Here is a 19,041-nt window from a genome sequence, read left to right on the forward strand (position 1 = left end):
GCAGCCAAACTGGCACAATTCACCAATATTCCCAACTACTGCCACCTTTGTTCTCAGCATAATGAGACCCTAGAACTTGGGTGGGTTGGGCGTTAGTAAATCGCGCCTACTCCCTCCTCTTTTTGTTGAAGGGGTGTTGGGTGGGGTGGGCGTTAGTGAAACGCGCCTACCCCCTCTTTTTATTGAAAGGGTGTTGGGTGGGTTGGGCGTTAGTGAAACGCGCCTACTCCCCCTCTTTTTGTTGAAAGGGTCTTGGGTGGGGTAGGCGTTGGTGAAACACGCTTACCCCCCTTCTTTTTTTTTTCTTCAAAAGGGGCTTGGTGACTTGGGTGGAGGGGCAGTCGATCAGGCGCCTTTGTTTTCTTGAAACCTTTTGTGAGTGTCGGTCAATCAGGCGCCTTTGGCTTCCCTGAGGCTTTGTGGATTTGTCAGTCAATCAGGCGCCTTTGGCTACCCTGAGACCTTGTGGATTTGTCCGTCAATCAGGCGTCTTTGGCTGCCCTGAGACCTTTTGTGGATTAGTCAGTCGATCAGGCGCCTTTGGCTTCCCTGAGACATTTTCTGAATTTTTCTGTCAATCAGGCGCCTTTGGCTGCCCTGAGACCTTTTGTGAATTTGTCAGTCGATCAGACGCTTTTGGCTGCCCTAAGACCCTTTATGAATTTATCAGTCGATTAGGCGCCTTTGGCTGCCCTGAGACCGTTTGTGAATTTTTCAGTCGATCAGGGGCCTTTGGATGCCCTGAGACCTTTTGTGAATTTGTCAGTCAATCGGGCGCCTTTGGATTTCCCGAAATCTTTTGTCAGTCAACCGGGCGCCTTTGGCATTTCCAGGACCTTTTGTGAATTTGTCAGTCAATCAGGTGCCTTTGGATTTCCCGAGACCTTTTGTCAGTCAACTGGGCGCCTTTGGATTTTCCGGGACCTTTTGTGAAGGTCAGTCAATCGGGCACCTTTGGCTTTACCGAGACCTTGCGTCAGTCGACCGAGCGCCTTTGGCGTTTCCGGGACCTTTTGTGAATTTGTAAGTCAATCGGGCGCCTTTGGCTTTCCTGAGACCATTTCCCAGTCGACTAGGCGCCTTTGGAGTTCCCAGGACCTTTCGTGAATTTGTCAGTCAATCAGGCGCCTTTGGCTTTCCCGAGACCTTTTGCCATTCGACCGGGCGCCTTTGGCATTCCCATGACCTTTTGTGAATTTGTCAGTCAATCAGGCGCCTTTGCCTTTCCCGAGACCTTTTGCCAGTCGACCGGGCGCCTTTGGCATTTACAGGACCTTTTATGAATTTGTCAATCAATCAGGCACCTTTGGCTTTCCCGAGACCTTTTTCCAGTCGACCGAGCGCCTTTGGCATTCCGAGGTCCTTTTGTGAATTTGTCAATAAATCACGCGCCTATGGATTTCTCGAGACCTTTTGCCAGTCAACCGGGCGCCTTTGGCGTTTCCGGGACCTTTTGTGAATGTTAGTCAATCTGGCGCCTTTGGATTTCCCGAGACCTATCGTCAGTCGACCGGGCGCCTTTGGCGTTTCCGGGACCTTTTGTAAATTTGTTAGTCAATCGGGCGCCTTTGGCTTTCCCGAGACCATTTGCCAGTCAACTGGGCGCCTTTGGCGTTCCCAGGACCTTTCGTGAATTGGTCTGTCAATCAGGCGCCTTTGGCTTTCCCGAGACCTTTTTCCAGTCGACCGGGCGCCTTTGGAATTTTCAGGACCTTTTCTGAATTTGTCAATCAATCAGGCACCTTTGGCTTTCCCGAGACATTTTTCCAGTCGACCGGGCGCCTTTGGAATTCCCAGGTCCTTTTCTGAATTTGTCAATAAATCAGGCGCCTATGGATTTCTCGAGACCTTTTGCCAGTCGACCGGGCGCCTTTGGCGTTTCCGGGACCTTTTGTGAATGTTTGTCAATCGGGAGCCTTTGGCTTTCCCGAGACCTTTCGTCAGTTGATCGGACGCCTTTGGCGTTTCCGGGACCTTTTGTGAATTTGTCAGTCAATCAGGCGCCGTTGGCTGCCTTGATACCTTTTGTGAATTTGTCAGTCAATCGGGTGCCTTTGGCTTTCCCGAAACCCTTCGTCAGTCGATCGGGCGCATTTGGCGTTTACGGGACCTTTTGTGAATTATTCAGTCAATCAGGCACCTTTGGCTTTCCCGAGACCTTTTTCCAATCGACCGGGCGCCTTTGGTGTTCCCAGGACCTTTTGTGAATTTGTCAGTCAATAACGCGCCTTTGGCTGCCCTTAGACCTTTTGTGAATTTGTCGGTCAATCAGGCGCCTTTGGCTGCCCTGAGACCTTTTGTGAATTTGTCAGTCAATTGGAAGCCTTTTGCTTTCCCGAAACCTTTTGTCAGTCAACTGGGCGCCTCGGCGTTTCCGGGACCTTTTATGAATTTTTCAGTCAATCAGGTGCCTTTGGCTTTCCTGAGACCTTTTGTTAGTCAACCGGACGGCTTTGGCGTTTCCGGGTCCTTTTATGAATGTCAGTCAATCGGACACCTTTGGCTTTCCCGAGACCTTTCGTTAGTCGATCGGGCGCCTTTGGCGTTCCCGAGACCTTTTATGAATTTGTCATTCAATCGGGCGCCTTTGGCTTTCCCGAGACCTTTTTCTAGTCGACCGGGCTCCTTTGGCGTTCCCAGGACCTTTTGTGAATTTGTCAGTCAATCAGGCGCCCTTGGCTTTCACGAGATCTTTTACCAGTCGACCGGGAGCCTTTGGCATTCCCAGGACCTTTTGTGAATTTGTCAGTCAATCGGGCGCCTTTGGCTTTCCCGAGACCTTTTGGTAGTCGACCGGGCGCCATTGGCATTCCCGAGACCTTTTGCCAGTCGACCGGGCGCCTTTGGCATTTCCAGAACCTTTTGTGAATTTGTTAATCAATCAGGCACCTTTGACTTTCCCGAGACCTTTTGCCAGTTGACCGGGCGCCTTTGGCGTTCCCAGGACCTTTTTGAATTTGTCAGTCAATCAGGCGCCTTTGTCTTTCCCGAGACCTTTTGCCAGTCGACCGGGCGCCTTTGGCATTCCCTGGACCTTTTGTGAATTTGTCAGTCAATCGGGCGCCTTTGGCTTTCCCGAGACCTTTTGCCAGTCGACCAGGCGCCTTTCGCGTTCCCAGGACCTTTCGTGAATTTGTCAGTCAATCAGGCGCCTTTGGCTTTCCTGAGACCTTTTGCCAGTCAACCGGTCGCCTTTGGCATTCCCAGGACCTTTTGTGAATTTGTCAGTCAATCAGGCACCTTTGGCTTTCCCGAGACCTTTTGCCAGTCGACCGGGTGCCTTTGGAATTTCCAGGACCTTTTGTGAATTTGTCAATCAATCATGCACCTTTGGCTTTCCCGAGACCTTTTTCCAGTCGACCGGGTGCCTTTGGCTTTCCCAGGTCCTTTTGTGAATTTGTCAGTCAATCAGGAGCCTATGGATTTCTCGAGACCTTTTGCCAGTCGACCGTGCGCCTTTGGCGTTTCAGGGACCTTTTGTGAATGTCAGTCAATCGGGCGCCTTTGGCTTTCCCGAGACCTTTCGTCAGTCGATCGGGAGCCATTGGCGTTTCCGGGACCTTTTGTGAATTTGTCAGTCAATCAGGCGCCTTTGGTTTTTCCGAGACCTTTTGCCAGTCGACCGGGTGCCTTTGGCGTTCCCAAGACCTTTTGTGAATTTGTCAATAAATAAGGCGCCTTTGGCTGCCTTTAGACCTTTTGTAAATTTGTCAGTCAATCAGGCGCCTTTGGTTGCCCTGAGACATTTTGTGAATTTGTCAGTTAGTCGGGTGCCTTTGGATTTCCCGAAACCTTTTTTCAGTCAACCGGGCGCCTTTGGCGTGTCGGGGACCTTTTGTGAATTTTTCAGTCAATCAGGTGCCTTTGGCTTTCCCGAGACCTTTTGTTAGTCAACCGGGCGCTTTTGGCGTTTCGGGACCTTTTGTAAATGTCAGTCAATCGGGCGCCTTTGGCTTTCCCGAGACCTTTCGTCAGTCGACCGGGCGCCTTTGGTGTTTCCGGGACCTTTTGTGAATTTGTTAGTCAATCGAGAGCCTTTGGCTTTCCCGAGACATTTTGCTAGTTGATCGGGCGCATTTGGCGTTCCCAGGACCTTTTGTGAATTTGTTAGTCAATTAGGCGCCTTTGGCTTTCCCGAGACCTTTTGCCAGTCGACCGGGCGCCTTTGGCATTCCCAGGTCCTTTTGTGAATTTGTCAGTCAATCAGGCGCTTTTTGCTTTCCTGAGACCTTTTGCCAGTCTACTGCGCGCCTTTGGAGTTTCCGGGACCTTTTGTGAATATCAGTCAATCGGGCACCTTTGGCTTTCCCGAGACCTTTCGTCATTCGACTGGGAGCCTTTGGTGTTTCCGGGACCTTTTTTGAATTTTTCAGTCATGAATTTTTCAGTCAATCAGGCGCCTTTGGCTTTCCCGAGACCTTTTTCCAGTCGACCGGGCGCCTTTGGCATTCCCAGGAATTTTTGTGAATTTGTCAGTCAATTAGGCGCCTTTGGCTTTCGCGAGACCTTTTTCCAGTCGACCGGGCGTCTTTTGTATTCCCAGGACCTTTTGTGAATTTGCCAGTCAATCAGGCGCCCTCGGCTTTGCTGAGACCTTTTGATATACTCGCATGTCAAACATTGATAGAAATTTTCTTACCAAACGAAAGTGTTTACAACTCGAGGGCCTATGCTTCGCATTCTCTTTTTTTTTTGGGCTAGTGGCGAGGGAACGGGTCATGTGCAATCGTCTGTCTTGTCGGCTCTAGTTTCCCAGCTGCCCGCTTGTGTTCAAATATGCTCTGAATGGTAAAGCATTTCTCCGTTGGGTGCCCCATTCTTCGAAGGTAGAAGAAGTATCTGGTCGCGTTTTTATCCATTTTGTTGATATCCACCGTGGTCGGGGGTAGCTGAATTTCTCCTTCAGCGATCCATTGGTTCAAGAGTTTAATTGCGCGTTCTTTAGTGCAGGGGAGAGTGGGTGGTATTTTATAATTGCGCGTGCTTCCTCCGTTTCTCCCTCGGCTTCTTCCACCAATCTGGGGTTGGTCTCTATTTTCCTTACTAATGTTAGGTCTTACGTTGCATGGGGTTCCTGACGCAGCACTAACCGTAGTATGCCAAACGGAATCTGTAGGTGTCCCTTCTATGCAGTCGGCGATCCTCTCAGCTGCTTCTTCTAGCTCTACGAATGCCTGGAATCTGAAATTGATTAAAATCCCTCTAAAAGTCGGGACCATTCCTTGCACGCAGATTTCGACAAGCGCTTCCTCGTTGATTTCTTCGTGACAATCCAATGTCAAGTGCCGGAACCACAAGATATATTTTCCTACTTCCTCGCCTATTCGTTGCCCGTACTTACTCAGATATAACGCCGTTAAAGAGCGTTCCCAAGAAAGAGCATGGACAAGGTTTGCCAAGACTCCACACTTTCTTCCTTTAGGTTTTCGTACCAAGTGAACGATCTGCCCGTGAGTGACTTGGGGAATTCTATTAAGCACAACTTTCCATCGGTAGCCTTGTCGTTCATTGCTGACAAGAATCAGTTGAGATGCTCTAGCGCGTTTCCTTGGCCCTCATATACTTTGAACTCTGGAGAGATGTAGTCTTCGGGATACGAAGATTCCCGGATGTGCGTGGGGTATGGGTTATTCACGCGAAAATGATTATCTTGTTTTACCACGTGATAGTTCTGCTCTAGGTACTTGGCTATTTCTTTTTGTGATGTTACCATCGTCTTGTCACCTTTGTGTTGTGCGCTCCCCATTGTCTCTTTGGAAGTACGTTGCCCTTCCATTACTGCCTGTGCTATCCAGTTTTCAAGCTACTGTTTCCTTTGTGTGCGCTCATCCAATTCTTTCTGCATGTTTTGTAAAGTGTATGATATGGGTTTCGTTAGCTGGGATGCCTGCTTACTCTTCTCCTGTGACGTTGTCACCTCTTTATCTTGGGGTCCAAGTTTTACCGATTGCTTGATAATGCCAGGATCAGTGTTTCTTCCTCGCTGTCATCATCTTCTATTATCACTTCGTCGAGGTTAAGGGGTTGACCGGCCACTTGATTTCATGTCGCGCCTGAGTTAGCGCCTTCTGTGTGTGTCATGGTGAGCTAGGAACAAGCATCCGGGTGTGGTCGCCAAATGTTGAGGGGTGAATTTAGGTTTGAGGTTCTACTTGTCCTAGCTAGCCAAATGACCTCACTTTTCTAATAATAGTAAGAGAGAGAGTTGTCTTTCCATTGTACCTTGTCCTTATTTATATAGACTTTCCAAAAACCCCTTCCTTTTATGACATCATGCCATGCGTCCTAAACTTATTTAATTACTAATAATGTCATTCCTTCTCTAATAAAACCTCATTCTTTCCTATTAATTCCTCCCTTATCCTTTCCATCTAGCGGATACTTTCTTAGTGGACTTGGGCTTTAGTCCCCAAGTCCCCATGTCTTCATATTGGGCTTGCCTCCCTTTTTAGGTACACTAACCCGGCTAAGAGGTAATATTTTTCATGTATCAACAATGATGATGAAAATTCTATTGAGAAAAGTTTATTAATCTTTTTGATAAGATCTATAAATTGTCTTGTAATAATATAAACCGAATTTTTAAGATATTCATATGATAATTCGTTAACAAGCATTTTCTCAGAGGTAATAACACTTTCACTTTTCACAAGTACATCCGTGTTTTTATGTGCTTCGTCTCTTGTCAGGATAGTTGGTACAATAAGTCTTTGAGTATCTGCTAAACATTGTCAGGACAGTTGGTACAAAGGTTCGTGAACCGCAGAGCTTGTTCACGAGTTAGGGTACGACGGTTCGTGAACCAAGTTCACCAACCCTACAAGACTCCCGCACTCAGTTGACTACAGTTCGTGAACTGGGTTCACCAACTGCTAGCCAATTATACCCAACTTAAAAATAATTTCACCACAGTTTGCCAACCTGGTTCGTGAACTGTTCCCGACTGAAATTACAGTTTTCTAACTGGTTCGCCAACCTTCCCTGTATTTCGGTGACTCAGATATCTCTGGTTTGGGAACTGGTTCTCCAACCTAGATACCCTGAGTAGAAATATCAATAAGTTCATATTTCTCTCTTATGATGTTTGAAACATTCCCACACCACGAATCATTTGCAAGGAAATTTTCAATTAATCCACAAATTAAATCATCGAACTAATATTGTTTAAGGACCATTGAACAACTAATGCTACTGTAAGTCATACGATATAGTCTCAACAGATAGAATAATGGTATAATGAGTAAAATAGAATGGTTCAGTATTCACATACCTGATACAGAAGTTATCCAAATGTCTTTGTCGATCTTAAGTCGTCAAGGGTGATCTTTGATACTTAACTACAATTCTAACCTGTTCCGGGACTTGACTTAGTAGACTGAAAGTCAATATATACTTTTGATCATCTAATATTGACAAGATGCTTGAGATAACAAAACTTGTAGGCTTAACCAAGCAATGCTCTAAAAATATGTAAGCTAGAGAAATCCCTTTTATGAATGAAATAGGATCATAAATAATTGCCTGAGAAATTTGGTAACCTAGTGATTTTAAATAATTTCAGAACGAACGAGAGTTATATTGCATATACTATAAATCTAGGAATGAACATGTGTTATTTTTTGTTTATATGTAGATGATTTTCTTATATTTGGTTCCAATTTATTTGTTGTTAATGAAACTAAAATCATGCTTAGTTCGAATATTGACATTAAAGATTTGGTTGAAGCAAGATTAGTTATGGGAATTACTATAAAACTTGTTTGTATTCTTTTGCTTGTAAACCTATTTGTACTCTTTTTGATTCTAGTGTTACATTATTTAGAAATACTGGAGATAACATTAGATAATCTAAGATTACTAGTATAATTGGTAATATGCGGCATGCAACTAAGAATCCTAGAATTTTTAATAATTTCCGTTGTGATTTTTCTTTAAGGATGGATACCGATTACCAACCATTGATACATAAATCATCAATTTCTTGAAATAGGATAATCAGAACTCTCCTAGCCTGATACTCACTGACGGGCCCTCTTTTATTTCATCCAATCAGAACTCTCCTAGCCTGCAGGCATCCATAGCTGCTAGCAAAGTAGGCTAGTTGCACGGTTCAAAAAAGGTTTTTAATTAGGTTAAGACCGCCTATAGCAGTACTAAATCAATCGTGGCAGTCCAACTTAGCCGTCCAAACCGTACAATTTAGATTCTATTTTAGACGACCAATGAGGGGCCGATATGTTCACCCTGTAACCCATCTTTGGCCTCGACAAATCACGTAGCTCATATCCTGTAAGTAGCGCTTCGAACCGTTCGCCCAAAGTAGGTTGGTCACACGGCTTAAAAAGACTTAAATTAGGTTAGCGGCAGTATGCATTAGTTCATCTCAATAAACTTGGTTTAACCTATGTTTGGTGTGTTACCATCCATGCACCCAACAAAATCTATCAACTTTATCTCTCACCCTAGTTTGCTCAAGTGCGACGCCTGAAATATTTTCCAAATGTTTTTCTAGGCAATTGTGCAGAAAAATCACGAGCATGCAATTCTAATCCAAAAGAGTAACATACCTCATCTCTACCATCATAGAAGCTGCTTCAAGAAGAAGTCTTGACTGATGATCAATGTTAGAGGCTCTAGCATACGTCACATTCTCCAAAATATCATCACCTTCCAGTCCAAACCAGCAAGCAATAGCAATTCAACATAACTAACCGATGCTCTATGTTAAGCTAAGATGTCCAAAGATAAGCTTCAAAGAATACCTTCCATCAATTTTTCAGAATTTTTGTGGCTTGAAAGTTCCCTCAGTAATTATTGACCTACCTTTTCCTTCACTACCCCCTTGATCCAGTGAAAGTTGAGACTGATTCATGTATCACAAATGCATTATCAATTTATTTAATCAGCTGATTGGATTAATGAGCTTTGAAATTTAAAAAACAAAAAATCTCTACAGACTACTCTCCTTCACCACTGCCTATTACTTCATTTATTTAATCAGCTTAGGGTTCTCTATCCAATTATTACCCTCTCGATGAACGACTTTTTAAAAGAAAAATATACTTGAGATGATTCTTACTTGACAAAATGACCCATAAATTGTGATAAAACTTCTGTTAAACGCTTAACCATGTAAGTTCTTAAGAAAATAAAATAAAATAAGAACACTACCTTCTAAAACTTTTTCAAGTCCTCTTGCCTTTGTGCATGAAGAGAACCTTGATCCTGATGTTATCTGAATGCTCTCTTGCCTTTGTGCATGAAGTTGACTAGCGTAAAACCTTATGGAACACATATCAAAGCAACATCACCTGGTGAAGTGTCGTGAATTTTACTAGTCATGTTATGTTTGGCGAAAGAGACCTTGGTACACATACTCAGTATGCATACCAAAACGTTCGTGCTCGTGAACTCAGGGGAGTATGCGTACTCAGTGTGCATATAGTAGTCCCTGAACTGTAACTTCTATGTACGCATACCTTAGCATTACAACTCACGAACTGGATGTAGTATACAAACCCAGTATGTGTACTACCAGTCGAAGATGTTCAGATGCATTCGAAAATATTTCTATGATAAATCAAGCATTTGAATAACTCTATAAAACCTATATTAGATATACATTTGATCTTCGATTAAGTTTTGGTTGATTATCAAGTTGAATCTAAAGTGTTTTAGGTAAATGACGAAAATATAATTACGTTCATATGGATATCTCTGGTTAACCGTTATTAAGCCTACTCATTGTACACGTTTAGGTACGGTTCATACTTATATAAGATTGTATAGTTTATTTGTGTAAAAGTAAAGCTAAAGCATCTAACGGTGGATATGATTGCTTATTTTCTAAGCTATCTTAGCTTGAATCTAAAGTCAGAATTTGACCTGACGGTGAATTTTGTGTGCTTGATTATAAAGCTAACTATGATTAAATAGTAAGAAATCTCTGATATTCAAATATATATAAAGATAAACTCTTGCATCTGGGAAACTAATCACGACACTTTCGTATGTCCTAGTTGCAAACCAGAGTCGATTATCTCTTAACCTAGGTTTCTATATTTTTCTGTAAAAAGTTTATGAATTAAAGACTTCTCTTGGGATTCCTGAAGCCAGGTACGACTATTTTATCTTTGATAGTTAGTGTATCCTGATCTTACTCTTCTATCGTTTTGATTTTACCTAGTTTCTGAATTATCTCGAGTTTATCCCAATATGTAAGATATAAATAAATTACAAAGTTCTTCGTCTCAGATTTTTTGATCCTAATAACTTTTTTTATCTATTAGTTAAGTTATTGTGAGGTGAATAATAATCTAGGATGATCTTCGGGAGTCATAAAACCGTATTTTGAGGTTATCTATACTTTGTCTATTGTTGTCGATTTCCTACCTCACCCTTGACCTTTGATGTGAATGGAAATCACATATAATCATATATGTGGGAGGCTTATTGGTTTAAAGTCTTCAATTGAGTTGAAGCAATTTCTAGGTTGTAAAAGACTTCAGCTAAGGGAATCAATTGCATGGAGTTCTACTGAGATTCAAGAGGCGTAAGGAGCGCGACTATAACTGAATTTCTGTGACGATTTAATTCGGTCTCAACTAAATTCCATTCCGAAGTTCTGATATTAGGATAGTGTCGGTAGAAGCTTAATACAGTTTGGTGTTCAAGTCTGGACTAGGTCCCTGAGTTTTTCTGTATTTTCGGTTTCTTCGTTAACAAAACTTCTGGTGTCTGCGATATTTATTTTTCCACATTATATTGTTTATCTTTATAATTGAAATATCACAGGTTGTACGTTAATCAATCAAAGTAGATATATCCATCATTGTTTGTTGGATAAGACTTGATTGATTCTTGTATATTGATCTTTGGAATCGTCCAAGTACTCTCACACATAATTAGGTTCACAGACTTGGTGTTGTGAACATTCTAATTGTGAGAGAAAGACATATAAAATATTAATATAATTCTTTGATTGAGATTCATTAAGTTGAACTCTCGGAATTTTATTCGAGTTTAGTCCATACAGGGTGCCTAAGAAAAAGTTGGTGGTATATTTTGGTACCCACACGTTTTCAGTTCTTGGATATTAATCTTTGGTATCGTCCAAGTACTCTCACGATATAATCAGGTTCATAGACTTATCTTTGTTTAAATATCGATTGTGAGAGAAAGAGATATAAACTCTTGATATAATTCATGATTGAGATTCATTAAGTTGTAACACTCGAAATTATATTTGGGTTTAGTCCATACAGGTTGCCTATGAAAAATTTGGTGGTGTATTTTTGGTACCCCCGCGTTTAAACTTAAGATAGTGGATTCTATGTTAGGATTCACGTGCGTTGATCATATTGGTTGTAGGCGCATGGATACTGAGGATACTAAGTAACTAGAGCTAGTTTACTTGGTCTCAAATGTACAAAGTTGGTAGTGTTTTTGTGTAACGACTTAATTATAAGAGTATTAAAAACTGGACTAGGTTTCGAGGTTTTTCTGCATTTGCAATTTCCTAGTTAACAAAACCTTGTTGTGTTCTTTTACTTTACTTTTGTATTGTAAATTATTTAAGTTATTTGCGCTTGTAAGTTAATCCCAAACACTTGGGTTGATCCCTATAGTTTAAGGTCCAGTTTCAAACTATAAACTATATACCAAGTGTATACCTTTTGGTTGCTATCTTTTGACAGTGTTTTTCTATTAGATCACACAAGGTATATATAATACTTATAGGTTGATATTGAAAAGATTGTGGTGTACTTGATAACCTCATCGTTTCAAATGGTATCAGAGCAGGAAAACACGAAAAGATCTAACAATATGTGTTTGGTGCGATCCAATCTATAAGACATGAGGCAAAGTAAGATTAAGCGAAATCGAAGATTAATGAAATACTTAATCAACATATGACAGGAGGTTGTTAAACCACTGTCTAAATCAGAGGTTAGGAACAGTGATAATGGTCTCATCTCATTTAAATCAAGTTCGGAATGCTCTTATGATATTATCTTGAATGATTCCGAAGGACCTCATGATGAGTTAAAACTAATTATGTATGCATGTCCAGTGATTCGAACAAAAACTTGTTTATGCATGACGCCAGTTTTGTGTGAATATGTTACACTCTAAGTTGAAACAGGCTTGTGAGTGATTGGTCACTAGAGAAAATCACCTAAGTATGTCTTGTGAGAAAATAAATATACTTGAGGTTGATTTAAAATCAAAGACTACTGAATGTGAAAGGCGTCGTCAATATCTCGAAATAATTCTCAACAAGTATAGATTTTTGAAGACAAAGACAGTGCTAATATTCCTCGATCGAAATTATTAGAGAAAGATCGTGATGTTGCAGCTCTCAACTGGTATCTCCAACATAATTAACTATCAACAAGTTCTATTGGAACTGGAAACAAGTCTCTTTACATATTCCTTACTCAGCCAACTTTTCATCATCGACAATGTAAGCTTTAGCAAACCAATGTAAAAAACGTTTGGTCATCAATTTGATTGGTCGCTTTCCCTAAACAAGGTGTGCGACAAGACTGTCGATGCAACAGCAAGGCATGCTAGAATAAATTGTATTAACCGTGAATGGTGGCATGTATCACCTATATATCTGTCTGGAAATATAGCTAGATACTGAATGTAGCTTTAATTTATGCTTAATTTTTGTAAAAGAAAAAAAAAAGTTAGTTTTGAGACTATCTGCACGGATGCTGCAATTTTTGAGCCGTGTCCGCGTCCGACTCGCGTTAGACACAGGACGCGACGCGCGTTTGACGTTGACACGACGCGTGTCTGACGCACCCACTTGTGCATCCCTCACGCATCGGGTTTGGACGCACTGATGACTCGGGTTTCACGCGTTTTTTTTTTCATTTTGATTTAAACTTCTTCCTTTATTTTAATTATTATTAACTAAATGAAGAAAGTCAAACATTTAGATTAATTATTAAACCAATTCATCCGATAAGAGTACGAAATGAAATTTAATTGAAACATTAATTAATTATCAATACGGAATAACCAATTCTTTTTTGTTGAAAATTATACACAAAAACAACATAATGTAACATCATTTTCTAATTTTCAGAATCGAAACACTTGATTTTACTGTATAAATACATGATTGTTTTAACATTTTGTCAGTGTTTTGAATGTGTAGATCATGTTGGACAGAGATACAAATCATCCTTGAGGTTTTGGATTTGTGACTTGTATTCATCAACATGGAAGATGAACTATTTACTCTGAAGATTTCAGTGCTTCCTAATATATGTTGGAAATCTTGGGATTGTCTAGTATTTTAGCCAAGTTGATTTGAAGGACTGTCACTCTTTGTGATACTTTTATACAATTTTTGATTCAATTAGGGGGCACAGTTACAAAATTTATACCAACACTTTTCTTATGTGTCCCGTGTTACAAGAATTGAAATTACAATCTAGAGAACATGAATTCCAACGAACCCTGATTTTGGGCATACCAAAATCTTCTTAGGCATACAAAGCACTAGTCCTAACTTGGGTGACATTATAAGGGGTACCCTATGGGGTGGTTCAGTTACCTATATGCCCTTAAATCCTTTAAATTACTACTAATCTATCCCTAACCCTAATACAAACCTATAATCAACTACACCTAAAATCAGTTTCATTCACCTTCTTCTTCTTCCTCTCCACAGCCGAACTCATTTACCCTTCCCTTTCTTTTTTTTTCATCGCGGAAATTTAATCGCCGATTCGTGAAAATTTAGTCGACGATTAAACTCATCTATATAATGGGTCGTCGTAAGCCAGTATCTCGTTCAAATCGATCGACTCAACAACCCATTGAAGAAGAAGAAGATTTAGAGAGTGAAGAACAAACTCAAAATCAACCACAAAATCAACCGGAAGAAGAGATTGAAGAAGAACCAACTCCGGAAATGAGAATAAGAAGGTTAGTTCTACAAATCCATCTCGTATTTGATGTTTTAGATTGGTTTGGTCGATTTAATTCGTCAAAATCATGTTTCTGCGGCGGTTACAGGGTATGGTTCGACGCAAAACAAATCTTAGATGTGCGCCGAGATGTTCTTGAAACTGAACCCTGAAAGTGCATATGAACGGCTCGGCGTATATCTGAAATCCGTTTTGAGCCGAACTTAGTGACACAGAGACTTATATTTAGGATCGGCTTATTCGATGGTGTTAGTTTTGTGCCGAATATGTTTTGTGAATTTAAGAAATTTTGCATGTGCGTAGGATCGGCTTGTATGGTAGTATTAGTTTTGTGCCGAATATCATTGTTAAAATTTCATAAATTTTACAAGTGTATAGGATCGGCTTATTTATATGATATCATGTTGCGCCGAATACATGTTTGAGTTCATAATCATAGACTCGGCTTATTCGACGGTATCGGTTGTGAGCCGAATATATAGGATCGGCTTTTAATTGTTTTGTGGTATGAGCCGATCCACTCTCTGTGTAAGCTAATAAAAATTTCAAGACATGATTCGGCTCATATGTGTTATTTCGGGTAAGCTGAGCCTTCTTATTTTCTTACAATTTTTTGGCTTTCCAAATATCTTTGTTGTTCGAATTAGTCTTATAACTTTCATACTTGTGTCAGGACCAATGCAACTACAAAGAGGAAGAAGATAGAGGTAACACCTTCTACTTCTAAAACTCCCGATCCTAGAGGAGGAGGTAAGAAAAAATTGGGAGCGGGAGGTAGAGGAGGAATTTTAGAAGAATAAGCTGAACAAGTAAGAATTGAAAGACAAGAAGAATGAATAGCTGAAGATGAACAAGTAAGAATTGGGTTATGGACACCTTCAATTTCATGTTTTAATGAATAGCTTAACAATTATGCGCCGAATTTATAGAGTTCGGCTTATCCTCTAATGTTAGTTACGCGCCGAATCATTTGTCCTTCAGGTTCGGCTTTTTCTATAATTTGAGTTATAAGCCGAGCCTTAAAAATCATTATTGGTGTAACCCAGTATTGGTGGTCCTCAAGCACGATCAGGTTGATGTTCCTCAATTTCATGTGTTTAGTGATCCTTGGTATCCTCGTGAATTATGTCTACTGGATCAGGTTGATTTTCCATGGGTCCAAGCACGATCTACAAAGAATATCACAAGGTTAAACACTAGAAAGGGAATATAATAACAAGGTTCGGCGCATTCGATAATCACATTATGTGCCGAACTATAAACATTTACAGGTTTCGGCTTATACGATATCCTCAATATGTGCCGAACCACGAACAATATTTTAACCCAAAAATTAACAAATTCATGTTCGGCTCAGACGATAATCATATTATGTGCCGAACCTTGAACATAAGAGGTTTCAGCTGATACGATATTCTCCATATGTGCCGAACCAGTAACAATATTTCAACCCAGAAATTAAAATATTATGTTCGGCACATACGATTTTGGATATGTAAGCCAAATTAGTAATGATTCTATTCCGGTCTATTCATGATGTTGTTCGGCTTACTATGAAACTTTCATATAAGCCGAACTAGTGTCTAGCAAAAGGGTTGGAATTGGAAATTATAGGTTCGGCGCATGCAGTAAACAGATTCAGTAAGCCGAACCGTTCATCAATTGGTAGATTCGGCTCATAGATGTGAGCCGAACCTCAACCTGTTTCGCCGAACCATGATTCAAAAAACCTAACTTTTGATAATTGAGAGCTATAGAAGTGAGATTAAGTATAGGATATAAGTGTACCTGTGTATTAGAAGCATTGTGTTCCTCATCAATGTCTTCATCATCAGGATTTGGCTCATAAAAATCATCATCTTGAGTTTGTGTTTGAGTTTGAGTTTGAGTTTGAGTGGGTGTAAAATCATTCTCATAATCTAAGAAATCAGCCATTTCTGGATCATTGTTGTAGTTGATATGTATTTTCCTAGGTTTTTTAGATGAATGATGACCCTCCTCATCCTCCATTGAATCAAGAATTAGAATTTTCTCACTTTCTCCTTCTCTCCTTCTTAACCAAACCAAAACTTTGATTTTTTTTCCTCAAATTTTTCATCTAAACAACTCTTATAATTCTGAAAATTATTTTAATCACTAATCAAGATTATTAACACTAATACGTAAAGGGCAGATTTGCCATTAAAAAAATTTGGGTTAAGGGGTTATCTGATTTTGCTATTTCACAACCCTTTTTTTCTTCATTCAGTATGCCTTGAAAGATTTTGGTATGCCCAAAATCATAGTTCATTCCAACAGCTAAAATTTAAAAAACCCATAATGAATTCCATACAAAATCTGCAGTGATGCCAGGCCCATTATCAAAACCCCTTAACAAAATCCTTTCCTTGGTGTTCTTCTCGATTCTCATTTCGTTTTTCTTCCAGTTCAAATTCACTCTTCTTTCTTCTTCTTCTTCCCTCAAAACTCCAGTGAAGTGATATCTCCCGTGACAGACGAGTGAAGGAAGGTATTTTCGATCTACTACAACTAGCACATTCAAACTTTAATCTTGATTTCCTTATTTTGATTTATCATTTATTTAGAATAACGCGGTCTGATTCGAAAACCCTAACTTATCCGAATGAAATCTAGGTTTTCTGAAAGAGAAATGGTTTTCATTCAGTAAGAAACAACCAGTAGAAACATCATCGTCATCTGTCTTTTTCAGAGATTAGAATCCAGAAATTATGTCTGATTAATTAGAGAAATTTTTTAATCCGAAACCCCCCCAATATTTGTCTGATTACATGATTGAGCTCTCTTTAATAATTCAGCAATTGAAATTACGTTGTTAGGGTTTTGGATTCAAAAACATAATAATAGGAAGTGAGAATTATGTTTGATTAATTGCAGAAACTCTCATATATTCCCCTATCTCTTTTTACTTGTGAATCATTGATAACGTTGGAGCTTGGAGGAGTTCTCCATGCTTTCACCTTTCCTAGACGTATCTCTTTTCCAAGACTCAAGCGCCTTAAACTTTGGGGATTTAGGTTCAGCGATGAGTGCTTGAATGGTTTTTCAAATTTCCCTGTCCTTGAAGAATTGATTCTGCAAAAGTGCGAGTTTCGTTTGAGGAATTTCTGTGTTTCATTTCCTACATTGAAGCTATTTATGCTTGGGAACACGAAGATGGTTTACTAGACTCTGATAATGTTGCAAAAGAAAATGTGTTGTCTAGCTTTCCAGCACTGGAGGAAGCAGTTGTTCACTATTACTCTAAAGAAAATGTTGCAGCAGTAAATGAGTTACTTCGAGCCATAGCACATGTAAAATGTCTAACAGTCAGTGACCTAATACTGGAGGTATTCTATTCTTCATTGCTGATATTTTTAAAGTACTTAGTTGCTATGTTCCTTTTTGCTTATATGGTTTAATCTTACTGCCTACTTGTGACTGATTTATTTGTTGTTTTTACCTCGTGAATGAATAGGCTTTTTGCTCTGCATACATTCCGCCACGCAATTTGCTGACGTTTCACAATGTCAACATGTTGAGAGTATCTGAAGATATAACCATTGATCAAGAACTAATTGCTTTCCTCAGCGCAGTACCTAATCTGGAGTCACTCTTATTTACCAAGGCAAGTGTTCAGAACCAATGATTCTCTATACCCTCATTGGGCTTGCATCTCTTAACTTGTTATGTCTGCAATAATTAGTCATTTGGTATCTTATTATTGATTTCAATTTCATCTCCAGTTAAGTTTTACAGATGAAGACACTGATGAGGAAGGCAGTGATGAGGAAGACAGTAATTGGGAAGATCGTGATGAGGACGACAGTGATGATGACAACGAAGATGATAGATTGGTGCCTGATAGATGTCTATTCCCACTCCTTGAATCAGTGTCCTTTCAGCAATTTGTTGGGGACCCAAAGGAGCTGAGGTGGGTGAAACTAGTTTTGAAGACCGCTAAAGCTTTGCAAAGGCTCACTATTGGTTACAAAGCGAAAAGGGGAAAAGATTTTGAGGGAGAGATACAAAGTTTTCCAAGAGCCTCGCCAGGTTGTGTGATTAAGTTTTTTCGTTGCTAGCTACAGTTACAAATTTCAGTTATGGTTTCAATTTCTGTTTGATAACAAAGGTCTGTAATCCAAGATCAAATAAATTACTGTACAAGTTTTGCGGATACCTGTACATTTCTGGCCAGCGTATTTCATGAATGCAGCAAGATACTTGTCCATTTGCCATTCTCTTTCATATTTTTTCCAGAAACAAGCTTCTTGAGCTAACTTAGCTGAAGGTATTGGCTCTGATGTAGTTGCATAAAATCGGATTACTACATCCAACAAAATCTAATGAACATAAATCATTGAAATCATACATAAAAGAGAAGGCAGAAAAGTAAAGATTAACACAAGGATTTGGATTTTATAGTGATTCGGTGATTAAAAAACCTACATCCACTTTGTTTTCACTATTATTGGCGGTGATACACAGAGATCCATGAATGGAGGTCCTCATGGGACTTGAAACTCCATCCATGGGAGAAGAGGGGGAGCTAGAATCTAGCTCGCCGAGCCAATCAAGAAGAAGGAAGGAACCCCTTTTAACCTATATCTCCTTCTCTTATATTGGGGGGTTTTATACATCGAATTACATTCCTGCCCTTAGGGCTGACTAGATGGGATAAGGATTACAAAAGGTAGTATTACTGTGTAGTTGCTTGTAGTATTATATGGTGCTCCCGTCTAGATCTTGCGCCACGTGTCGAGTTGATATTTTACTCTCACATTTTGCTCCTTTTCTTGGAGATCATGGAAATCTTCTTTAGGTGTTGTTTTTGAGGCGAGATGAGTGTTCCAAGTTTTCACTGAAACATAAAATACAAAAGCAAACTTTACTTTATTAGCCTTTTTAGGGTGAAGAACCTCTCCGTTTGTTGTACTATTTACACCATTAGTGCTATGAATGACAATCACGAAGTTGCTTCTTCATCGTGCTCCATTATGGCATTCTCGAGATGTGCCTTCGATGCTTATGAACAAGTAGGCTAGCATTTCATTGTAGTGTTTCGATTGTTTGTTGAAGGGACTGAGCAATAAGA

General features: G+C 40.1%; 1 protein-coding gene across 1 annotated transcript; it reads left to right on the forward strand.

The window, feature by feature from the left end:
* Positions 1-16,367: 16,367 nt before the first annotated feature.
* On the forward strand, positions 16,368-18,184 carry LOC113355636. Its single transcript, XM_026598555.1, has 3 exons — positions 16,368-17,296; positions 17,425-17,574; positions 17,693-18,184. The coding sequence occupies exons 2-3, from the start codon at positions 17,482-17,484 to the stop codon at positions 18,026-18,028; spliced, it is 429 nt and encodes a 142-aa protein (XP_026454340.1). The 5' UTR covers positions 16,368-17,296; positions 17,425-17,481; the 3' UTR covers positions 18,029-18,184.
* The last annotated feature ends 857 nt before the right edge of the window (positions 18,185-19,041 follow it).

The sequence above is a fragment of the Papaver somniferum genome, chromosome 3, assembly GCF_003573695.1.
Source record: "Papaver somniferum cultivar HN1 chromosome 3, ASM357369v1, whole genome shotgun sequence".
Lineage (NCBI taxonomy): Eukaryota > Viridiplantae > Streptophyta > Magnoliopsida > Ranunculales > Papaveraceae > Papaver > Papaver somniferum.

Bases quoted from the DNA above. Each gene is read 5' to 3' on its own strand.
- LOC113355636 (XM_026598555.1), top strand. From the start codon at position 17,482: ATGTTGAGAGTATCTGAAGATATAACCATTGATCAAGAACTAATTGCT. The intron at 17,575-17,692 runs GCAAGTGTTCAG...TTTCATCTCCAG, and splicing joins AGTCACTCTTATTTACCAAG to TTAAGTTTTACAGATGAAGA.